The sequence below is a fragment of the Meleagris gallopavo genome, chromosome 2, assembly GCF_000146605.3.
Source record: "Meleagris gallopavo isolate NT-WF06-2002-E0010 breed Aviagen turkey brand Nicholas breeding stock chromosome 2, Turkey_5.1, whole genome shotgun sequence".
Classification (NCBI taxonomy): domain Eukaryota; kingdom Metazoa; phylum Chordata; class Aves; order Galliformes; family Phasianidae; genus Meleagris; species Meleagris gallopavo.
In genome coordinates, this window is record NC_015012.2 from 37,419,049 (window position 1) to 37,430,616 (window position 11,568).

The window sequence follows — 11,568 nt, forward strand, 5'->3', positions numbered from 1 at the left end:
AAAAAAAACACCAAACCAAAAAACTATGGATGTTCGTGGACTATAATATTTAACTGCCTGACAGGGTTTTTCAAGGTCTGACACCCTGTTCATAGACGCTTATGTTATTGTTAACCTTCACCTTCGGCTGTTTCTCCAGCTAGAGCTCTGACTAACAAACAAGAGTGGCCAGACCCCTCAGCCCCTGCCCTAACAGGATCTTGAGCCAGGTACTTGTGAATTTATACGAGGCTGCCTTTTAATACAAACACAAATAATTCTGGGAAATCTGGACACAGTCCATAACCACTAGGCAGCTGGACAAAAAGGATTTTTCCACTTCTCTAGTGCTGCCAGCCTCAAAACACTTCTCACACTGTATCATCCATCTTTATTGAGAGCTGTTAATTACAGCTACAAAGTCTGTTACCATACAGACACTTTCCCTTTTTAAAACAGCTTTAAAGGTAGCAGCCTTCAAGATATTTTGACACAGATCTGGACTGAAAAAAACCCTAAACTTCCTTACCACTTCCTCCTGAGCTGCTTTGTTTTTGTTGCTGTTATAAACAACGTGGTGGAACCTGTGTAGGATAACCTTTGTTTAATGAGTTTGTACTCTGGGTATCAAGGTGCTTGATACAATGACTGAGGTAAAGTGCTGGAGGTTGGGCAGGGAGGAGAAGACCTCTGGGTTCCCTCCAGCTCTGCTGCTTTTAGTTCCACAATCTCAGTCAAAGAAGAGGGGTCAGCATAGGTAGAATCAGCATATTTACCCTTGAGTTCTCCTGAGAAAAGCCCTAGAAACACAGAAGTTTGTAGCTTACTTTCCTAACCAGAGAGTTAGTTAAAGAAGCACTCTTTGCCTGAAGTTTAACTGCTGACCAGGGGTCATCCAGTGCTGCAGGACTCTCTTTTCCAAGCAAAAGTCATTATATAAACATATTGTTTCATAGCACATGCCCTGCCTTTCAGCAGTAAGAATTACTTCTGTTTCTAGTCTTTGCCTCAAGCACCATTACCTCACAGGAAGCATACAATAAAATTATTGTGAAGAGACAGGAGGTAAGACAAAAATATGGAACAAGCCTAATTTACTGGACACCACTTAATGGAATCATCCTTGGAACCATTTCACAAGCCAGAATCACGATTAAAGAACATGTACTTCTCCTGATCAGGCAGTACGCAGTTTTTATTCTTGCTTAGCATTCCACGGAAGTCTAAACAGGACAGTTGACCACCAACAAGTGATCTCGAAAAGATGACAAGCCTTTTGATTAAGGGAAAAGTTTTCACCAGGCATGAATGTTAGGCTCTTTACAGAACATCACAGCCAGAAATACAAATGCAACCTCCAAGTATATCTTCAGAAACTTGGAGACCAAATCACAAATTATCACTGTAATGCTATAACGTGATGGAAAGTAGAGCAATAGTAGCAGGGTAGCGCTATCCTAGGCTGATCCTAGGCTGCAGCAAATGAGAACAAACCCAAATACAACAGTCATAGATGTAGAAACAAAGGAAGAAAAACTACTTACCTTTAGAAGACCTGAGGTAGATAGGAATCTCCAGAAAGATACCCTTCCCTCCCCTGCCAGCCCTTAAATAAGGTCTGGGGAGGGGTGGATCCTGGCTCCAGCCCTTCTGGTCACTCAGGTACATTGCTTGCACCTGAGCTCCCCTGGGTTAGCCTTGCCTTGCTCAATCACTAGTTCAGGCCTTAGCATTTCCACTACAATCAGATTCCTAAAAAGTTCTTGCCAAGACTAAGACACAAGCCTTCAAAAGCAGCACTGACTACCTAAATAGAAAATAGTTGCAAAAGTTTGGGTAAGTTTAGAAAGGGTGGTAAGCACAACAATGTCTCTTTATGCACCTAATAGCAACATTGTGAGAATAACCTCCAGAAAAGTTAGGGCACAGGTGCTGATTTTGGGGAAGTTCTGCCAGCCACTCACATCATCAGATCGGTGTGGGTACTGAGCTCTCACACCATATGCTTGAGGAGCAGAAAAACTACCACCCTGAACTTGGGTCCAGGAGAAGCTTCTTAAACTCTCCAATAGAAAACATTAAGAGCAGTGCCACTTCAAATCCAAACAGGCAACTAACTCAGAGATGCTGGAGGGCTCTCACCAGCAACAAACAGACTTTTTCTCTGCCTATCTTGTTGTTTACCTCATCTCTCCTTTGCATCGCCTCATGTTTCCATCTCCTCTTTGGGTATTTGCTCTCCCTGTGCATTTTGGAGGAAATTGGGCATCCAGCTCCTAGCTGGCAATGCTGGCATATGCATTGTGGCACTGAGGAGGCAGCTGTGGCCAATTTCCTAGCTAATCTAGTCCCTAATACTGTCTTGTGCATAGAAAAAACTCACACAAAGAAGATAGTATAGAAATATTCTGGAACTAGAGGACGACGTATTTCCTCCAGAATGGGCAGCTCAGAGCATAGTTTTGACAGCTGGATGAGAAAATTTTGTTTCAGAAGCTACAAAGAGCAAGAAACCATGGCCTGCCCAAGGAGGTGGTAGAGTCGCCATCCCTGGCAGTGTTCAAGAGGCATCTGGATGAGGAGCTACGAGACATGGGTTAGTGGCTTGTGGTAGCAATGGTAATGGGAGGACGGTTGGACTAGATGATCTTGCAGGCCCTTTCAAACCTTGTGATTCTATGATTAACTACTAATCACCTAAGAAAACAAGTTTCCCCCAGGAAAAAGCTGAAACGATGCTTTGAATGATAACCTGGCAATAAGACAACCAAGCTGCATCATGACAAGACAGCAGCTAGGAGCCACCTCCAGGGTGTCACACTAACCCTACTGCCCACTGTGATACATGGAATTTTCAAAAGGAAAGGGACAGCAGCTGCTACAGTTTTCATCAGGAAGGGTAATTCCTTAGCTTTGAGAAATGGAAGTTGATAACAGCAACACTTTTAGCTCTGTGGCTTATGCTTCAGCTGAACTAAGCCCAAATCAGTACCCGTGACTTAGCTTGACTCTGTATGCACAGCAAGTTGGACAGCCAGTGGATGACCATCAATACTGCTCCTACCTCAGACATCACATTGTTCCAGAAGGAGTTTTTACTTCTGCTACATGGTCAGTAGTACAATTTGGCCTTGTTTTCACCCAAAAGCCCTGGAAAAAGTGCAGTTTTTTTTACTGCAGAGAAGCACTGAAAACAACATGAGAAGTGATACAATTGCCTGCTGATAAAACATCATCAACAATTCAGATACCTGCAGCAGATACATAGATGACTGAGTATGATAAACCTATTCAACAATAAACTTTTAATTAGTTGTTTCAATCCCAAACACACACTTAAGCTCTGACAGACTGTCACAAAGATCAAAACAATATAAATTGCAGCTACCCCTGATTTGTATCTAACTCAGGCAAGAATTAGATGCTGTACCTTCTAACTTCGAGTTCTCTTTGGATGTTGTTTTTTTTTCCCCAGAAAGCTAAAGGGAACTTGAATAGTAAAATTATTTTATTTTGAGGAACACAAAGTAAATAAGTATTATTTTAAGTCTCATGAAGTGAATTAGAGAAATAAAGTTTATAAACTGTAGTTTTTTGAAAGAAAACATGCTTCTTTTGGTGACATTTGCTAAAAACACTTGTATTCACCATGCCTTGATGCTTTTTTAGTTTATTTATGACTTTGCTAATGTGGTCTGCTTCGGTGGTGATGCTCCCACCTAAGTAGTAATATAAATCAGTAGGACTCCAAAAGTCAACCACACTAGAACATTTAAATGCTGTTGGGTAAGTGAGACGCATGAATACAAAATGCTGAGAATGAATAGTAAAAATGTAGCCAGCCACATCAAATCAGGCTCTGACCTTCTTCGTTTGTAAAACTGCATCATGCCCAGGTGATACCAGCACCTGTTGGGCCAGGTTCTCTGTCTGCTGCAGAAGAGGAGGACAGTGAGTCAGGATTGAACTAAGAGACCTGGAATTACTGGGAATGCTGGGCTACTGCCTCATCTCCTCCATGCTAGCAGAAATGCATGTGAAACACATTGAAAAACTGACTCATATTCTCCTGGTTATCATGTGAAGCCACAGCACTGATTGCATCTGGCCACTGAAGAACCAAGTCTCAATTCTGAACACTTATGTAGCTAAATCAAAAGTGATTCTTGTGAAGTTAATGTTGGTAAATTAGCATACACAAGACCTGCCATGCTAGTCCCTTTCCATTACTGCTCTCAGTATTTTGGTTCCATTCCAAAGAATAACTAATACTCTCAATTTTTTCCTTTTTTCAAACAACAATACTCAAATCCAGAAAGATCAGAGGCAGTAGTTTGGGGTAGCATAGAGACAAAACTGTGATTCAGTGAAAAGGAACACATCAAGACATGCTCAAATGTGGCTGTGGATCAGTACAGGTATGTGTGATGATTCTTTCACTCACCTCACACATCCCCTGCATTCAAAGTTGTTGAAGAGATTTAGTTTTAGCTTCTGGTGCTTTCTTTAACCCCAACGCTTTATGAAGTAATAATTAAGACCTCAATAATAAACAATTACATAAATAATCATACAGACCATTGCAGAAAGTCTGCCCTTTACATCTCAAAAACCTTCAGATAAAACTGTATCGTCAAAATAAACAGGCATTCTGAAGTATTCTCTTGCTAAAACAGGAACAGAATCCTCAGCTATTCACCTAGCTGGCACACAGACTGCATCTTTACAAAGGTATGTTTTCTTCTGCCTGGAGAGACACAAAGCTAAATAAGGTTTTATACGGATTTTATTTGCATCTTCCATGCACACAAGAAGCTTTAAGCTCTAGTGCTTTTAATTTATGCTACCTCATAAATTAATAATGTAAGTATGATGGAGGGCGGCCCATCAGATTAAATCTGTCATTTTATAAAGCAGTTTGGAAGCAAGAAGCATGAAGTCAAGATGAAATACTCTTAAATGATCCATTAGGTGCATAAATCATTACATATGTTATTTCTGGACTGGACAACAGTTGAAATTAACGATAATTTGCTTGCACAAGAAGTGAAAGAGTAGTGATGATCCTGCAGTGCTCTCCTGAGGCCTGCTAGAATTTCCTGGGTCATCTCCCAAGGCAAAGAGTGCACAGCACGCCTGGCAGCAAGCATGGGACAAACTGTCCAGGATCAATATACATTTGGGCACAACTCTTGAATTCGATGGAGCTGCACAGGAAGCCTGCATCAGTTTGTATGTGAATGCAGGTATTTTGGCTTGCCTTAATTCAACCTCAAAGGTAGGGAAGAGATTTTTTGTTGGGCTCCGCTAGCTGGATACAATTTGGACAGTTGCAACATTGCTTCAGTGAAATCAGGAGCGACTCTCTGTGCTGCAGACACAACTGGTATGTCTATTGGTGCTCTCACAGGATAGTACTGACCGTGTAACTACTTACTACTACTTACTGAGGTGACTTAGATGTCATATTTCTACCTTCTCCGACTACCTGCTCTTCATTTATCTCATTGCAAATTCCTGCCAGAGGGTTTAGATATGTAGATTATAAAATACATGAATGTGGAAGATAAAAGTAGCAGATGATTGAGGAGGTTTTTTGTTAGTTCCCCATCAGAACTATTAACTGTCCAGTGCCTCCCTAACAAGTCTGGCTGTGCTGGAACACAAGCTTTTCTGAAGATGGTCATGCCTCACAGACCTATCAAGTCTCCAGATAGTTGCATACACAAATACAGGGAATAACTAGGAGGTGATTCTAGAGCCCAGAGCCTGACTTATATGCAAGTGAGATCTCAACCAAAATGGAGTAGGAAGGTGAAAAATACAGCAGTTCTTTGTGCAGCAACACTGAAAGGCCTTAATTCGGATAACTACACTACATAAACACATGGTAGGCGACAGTTCTCCTTCTGAAGCTCTGCCTCATCCAGATAGCAGAAAGAAACAGGTCTACAGAGACTTGCTCAAAACCACAAAACAAACCTGCAGTAAAGCTAAGAAACAAAGCCAAATCTCCAAATACCCATCTACCCCAACAGCAATAAAAATCCTGCAAATTCCCTCTAGTCAGTCTACTACTCAGATTCACAAATGCACATTCTTCACAAAGCCTGCTGCAGGCTGATTAGTAATGATGTCCCCTGTATTCCAAAAAGGCTGCAGGGCTTGCACCTGCTCTTCGACTCAGTCATAACTTAATTAAATGGAAGACATAAAGCTACCAGCTGTATCAACTAACTGCAGCAAGGAGGAGTATAATACCAGGGATATGTTGAACCTCAGCCGCCCTCCACCCCAGAATTCATCAGTATTTAAAACATTGTTTGAGCACAATTAGAAAGAAAAATACAGGCTAACCAAAGAAAACAAAATGTAGCTGTTTGGGACTAACATTCTTTACTGTTCCTAGATTCAGGTGTTGCTTTTTCTACTCTCCATTCCTCTTGCATCTCTGAAGCCTATATGTCTGCTATGGAGTTAATGACAAACACAAGCTGAAGAACAAAGTGCAGGCAAGGTGGCATCTTATAAAAACATCTTTAGAACTGCTGGGTTCTGTTCTACAAACATCAGTGTTAAGTTCCTCTATCTGCAGCTGCCTCAATAATTTAGAACAGAAGGAATATACAACTAAAGCTAAGAAACACAATTTCAACATTAATAATCTTAACCCTACTAATAAGAGGTATAAAAGAACTAAGTACCCTGAATTCTTACATGTTTCCTGTAGTGAGTTTCTTTCCCACTGCTGCTTAGCTGGAAGCTGAGAAACGTGTACTTCATACTGTTTATTTTCTAAGCTACTTCATTAAAAAAGCTGTGAGTCCCACTGTGTAACAGAAGGGAAAAATGTTGTTCACATCCTTTCATGTATCAGGGAGGCTCTGACACAGGACGTCCTGATGGCTGATTCATCCCATCTGTCCCAGATGCCTTTTTTAAGCCAAAAGAAGATGAAATGAAGGAGCGCTCACCAAGAGGCGGTCCTTTCAAGCAGCATCCTCAGTCCCTCATGGAGGATGGGCACTCAGGGCTTTCCGTGAGTGCTTCAGGCTCTGTGGGTTTGGCATGCTGTGAAGATAAGGTGTGCTGAAGACAAAATGTTGTTCTTGGTTATGACTGTGCTTCCTCCCGGAAATAAACAAAACTGCTCCAGTTTAACTGGGATCACAGTCTGGACTTAGATGTTGGGGCAAAATGCCAGGAAAATACTGCAATGCCTTTTACTTGACTATTTGAGGCACTGCACGAATCCTGATTTTTGGAAAGAGTTTTCTTAGCTTACTCAAGAGATTGCCATGAAAGTCAGCTGCAAGGTAGAGGAAGAAGATACTGATAAAAAAAATGATGGACACAGGAGTTTGAACAGAAAACTCTTGAGAAGTAATTACAGAAAATGCAGACTTCCATTAACTGAACTCTATATATTTTAAATAAACCCAGTTTTGGAGTCAAACTGTATTAAGAATAATAACAACATCTAGCACATGACGGAATTAATTCAGAACACCTTTCAACAAACCTGAGGAGGCAAGCAAACGCAGGTTCAATCTAATGAACGAAAAATCTGCTTAGGGGCAGAGCACCATGCAAGAGCCACAGGAAAAAAAACCAAAACACAAAAGCTCTCATACCTGTACCTCTGCTTCGGAGACTGCTTTTCAGCTGACTTAAAAACATGTCCAAGATAATACAAAGGAAAGAATAAAAAGTTCCAGTTTGTTGCAAACCACGTTAGAGTGAAGGGCGCATCAAATTTCTTAAAGGTCAGTTTTGCTAGCTGGGTTGAGCCTGACCAGGATGAGCAGACACCCAAGACCACGGCCACACCCCAGAAAATTTTCTTGAGTTGCGTCACGGAGCATTTCCAGCAACAGCGGCTCACCCTTCCACCTCCTTCTGCCCCGGCTTGCATCTGTGCTTCAGCTGGGGCTGGGGACTCCCGGGAGCGCTCATCCCCTGGGGAGAAGAAAACACAAGGCTTACTAGGGAGGTCCAGGCAACGCTTCAGTTTTCACACCCTGGGCCCTTCTGAAGTCAGGTGGAGCTTTACCAGCAAAACAAACAAACAGTAACAACAGAAAACAAAACAAAACAAAACAAAAAACCCAAACCAGATCTTGCCACAAAATGCCATTCTTTTTTAGATCATTGCAAGACCTCTGGTTCAACTGAGGCATAGTTAGAACGTAAATAGTAATTATCACCTCTAGATTTAGGAGCGGCTGAGTAAATGGAGATTAAAATTGCATGTTGTTCTGATGTACATAGAAAGATTAAACACATCACTTAAAACTGATGCTATTAGGGTGCATAAATGAATAAAAAATATGGATTTGAGTGTAAGGAAGCAGCAAAGGAGACTACAACAACACTTGAAATTGTTACTGCCTTGGAAAATATGGAACTGGGCAGCTTATGCAATATAATGGCTCTTCAGGAAGAGGAAGGACACAGTGTGTTTCATCTCACAGTTAAGCATGACCACCACCATGTATGTTCTGTGATTCACGCTGAACTTGGATCATCAAGCATTTCAGCGGTCTCCAGTTCTCCTGAGGCTGTGTAGCCCAGTGGCAAAAATCAGACCAGGCCACAGGCTGCCCTAGGAGCATCTCAGACTAGGCCGCCCTTGTGTTTTGCAGCGCTAGCTCTACACCAAACACAACATAGCACATTAAATTCAACATACCCCTCAGGATTCTGCCCGAAAGCTCAGTTTCACACACACCTTACTGCTGATCCCAGCACGCAGCATACCAAAGCAGAGGAGGTTCTCAGGACACACCTCAGAACTCACCATCCCAATCACAGGCACTGCACAAACCAGGCGACACTTTTCAAGATGTCACCTGCTGTATTTCTGGTTTCAAATCAACTGCATGACAGCCATGAAACATAAGCCTCCACTTGGCTTATGTTTCTCAAAACGTGCCTCTTTGGCACTGGGTTTAATAATGATTCCTCTTCTAAGAAAGCCTTGCCCCTTTACTTATCTCCTTAAACATGAGTTGTTAGAACCTTCCTATCTTACCACTATCAGCAGGCACCGTATCTAGGTTGTGACTGAATGATTAACACTAAGCTAGGTGTTTCGATTCCTCCTGAGATCTAAAGGCGCTGGCAGACCTCAGCAGCAGACCATTGTCTTTAGGGAATGTAAATTAATCTCATTAAACAGCTGCTGAAGCTGACAGTCACCTGCATGCTACATTCAGCAGGGATTTCTCTTAAAGGGTGATTTCAGTTCAGTTGGTCCATCCATTTTAAGAAGAAATAACAGAAATTCATGCTGAAATTCAGTAGTCTACAACTTCAAAAGATCCAAAGGTCATTGAGTGTTTTGAAAAGCAGAAAAAGAAATCTAAGTACAGCAAGGATACTGAGAGACTACATTGCCAAACATTTATATATTTTCAAAGTAGACTAAAAGAGATCTGCATACAGAAGTCCTTCCTTATGCTGGTGGCAATTGGTGTTGGGAATGGACAATCTTTTAAAAAATTTTATTGCAGGTTAATCTAAATTTGTATTTACCTAAGCTGATAAATTACCAAAGAAAAGGTTTATTCTAATGGATAAGCATATTTAATTATTCCTTTATCCACAAGACATTTATGATCTAAGAGTATCATTAGTTCATCTAGTACAGTTGTAAAACTACTTTTGTAACACAAAAAAACTGTGGCCTCTGATATCTTGAGATCTAAGAAAAACATACAGCAGCAACAGAATAAACATCTAGATTACTGTTGGTGTTTGAGTGGTTTTAAAGTGATAGGATGTTGCTGATCTCTGCACTTCAGCTTTCTACAGAAGATTGTGTGGGCAGCTTCTCATATAATGAGAGATAAATCAGCAAGCCAACAAATTATCCAAAGTTAACACAGTATTGTGTTCAACATACAGCGGGAAGCTTACAAGCTACCTGCTAAGCATCAGAAGTGAGAAATGAAATAAGGCTGAATATGAAGCTCTAGCTCATTCAAAAGCATTTTAATGCACTTTCTTTACACTACTTATAATGAATGCCTCTTTCCCTGCATTTTCCCTGCACAGATTGGTCAGGGTTCATTTGCTCTACAATGGTACAATCATTTCAACTGCACCAAATGGTGAAGGTGCCAGCACCTTCTTTACTGTCCACCACACAAGCCCTACAATGACAACTGAATTTTTAATTTCCCCTCAAGCTTTTCTAACGGGCACTGTCACTGTAAGACCAAACTGTGAGACTTCACACACATTTATGAACACTCATGGGAATGCTTCCCAAGGAGGACAGCTGGGCACCACAAAAAGGAAACCAGGAAGGCCACTGATGTCATCTATCAGGACTTCAGAAAGGCCTTTGACGATCTCACATAACATTATTCTCTCCAAATTAGAAAGATACGGATTTGATGAGTGGACTGTTTGATAGATGGTTGCAAGATCATACCCAGAGAGTGGTGGTCAATAGTCCAATGTCTGGATGGAGATTAGTGACAAGTGGTGTTCCCCAGGGGTCAGTAGTGGGACTGATGCTCTTTCATATCTTCATCAATGACACTGAGTGCACCCTCAGCTTATTTGTGGATGACCAAGCTGTGTGGTGCGGTTGATATGTCCAAGGGACAGGATGCCATCCGGAGAGACCTAGACAGGCTTCAGCAGTGGGCCCAGGTGAACCTCATAATGTTCAATAAATCCAAGTAGAAGGTATTGTACCTGGGTTGTGGCAATCACCACTATCAGTACAAGCTGGGGGATATAGGGATGGAGCATAGCCCTGCTGAAAAGGACTTGAGGGCACTGGTGGAGGCAAGATGGACGAGCCAGCCATGTGCCTTCAGAGCACAGAAAGCCAACTGTATCCTGGGCTGCATCAAAAGAAGTATGGCCAGCAGGGCTAGGGAAGTGATCCTGCCCCTCTACTCTGTGCTGGTGATACCTCACCTGGCGTACTGTGTCCAGATGTGGAGTCCTCAGAACAGGAGAGACCTGCTACAGCACGTCTAGAGGAATGCCACAAAAATGATTCAAGGGATGAAAAATCTCCCCCGTGAGGACTGGCTGAGAGAGGGGCTGTTCAGCCTGGAGAAGAGAAAGCTTCAGGGAGACCTGAGAGTGGCCTTTCAGTATCTAAAGCAGATTATAAGAAAGAAGGAAACAGACTTTTTAGCAAGGTCTGTTCCGATAGGACAAGGGGAAACGGTTTCAAACTTAAAAGAGGGTAGATTTAGACTGCATATAAGCAACAGTATTCTACAAAAGGGTGGGGAGGTGCTGGAACAGATTACACAGAGATGTGGTGGATGCTCTGTCCTTGGAGATATTAAAGGCCAGGCTGGAGGGGGCTCCGAGCAACCTGATCTAGCTTTAGGTGTCCCTGTTCTTTGCAGAGGAGTTGGACTAGATGATGTTTAATGGTCTCTTCCAACTGAAACAACTCTAGATTCCATAATTCTAAAGCAGGGTGAGATTTACTGCGCTGAGGACTTGCCTGCTGGCTGGCACGCATGACATCCAGAGTTGTAGCTCTCTTGCCCAGTCCCTGGGTTCCCGCGGAGAAAGTTTCCCTCACCAAAGTCACAGGTGCACAGATGG

General features: G+C 42.1%; 1 protein-coding gene across 2 annotated transcripts in view; it reads right to left on the reverse strand.

Moving 5' to 3' along the window:
• SLC35F3 (solute carrier family 35 member F3) overlaps positions 1–9,105 on the reverse strand; it is a 35,140-nt gene extending 26,035 nt beyond the window's left edge. Inside the window, exons 1-2 of one of the 2 annotated variants that reach the window (XM_010706999.3) lie at positions 8,711–9,104; positions 7,614–7,938 (exon numbers count right to left, since the gene is read on the reverse strand). In XM_010706999.3, the coding sequence (XP_010705301.1) occupies positions 7,614–7,894 (281 nt within the window). In that variant the 5' untranslated portion in view covers positions 7,895–7,938; positions 8,711–9,104. Of the gene's footprint in view, positions 1–7,613; positions 7,939–8,710 lie in introns of both variants that reach the window. The other variant, XM_031552419.1, reaches the window with a different exon arrangement.
• Positions 9,106–11,568: the final 2,463 nt, after the last annotated feature.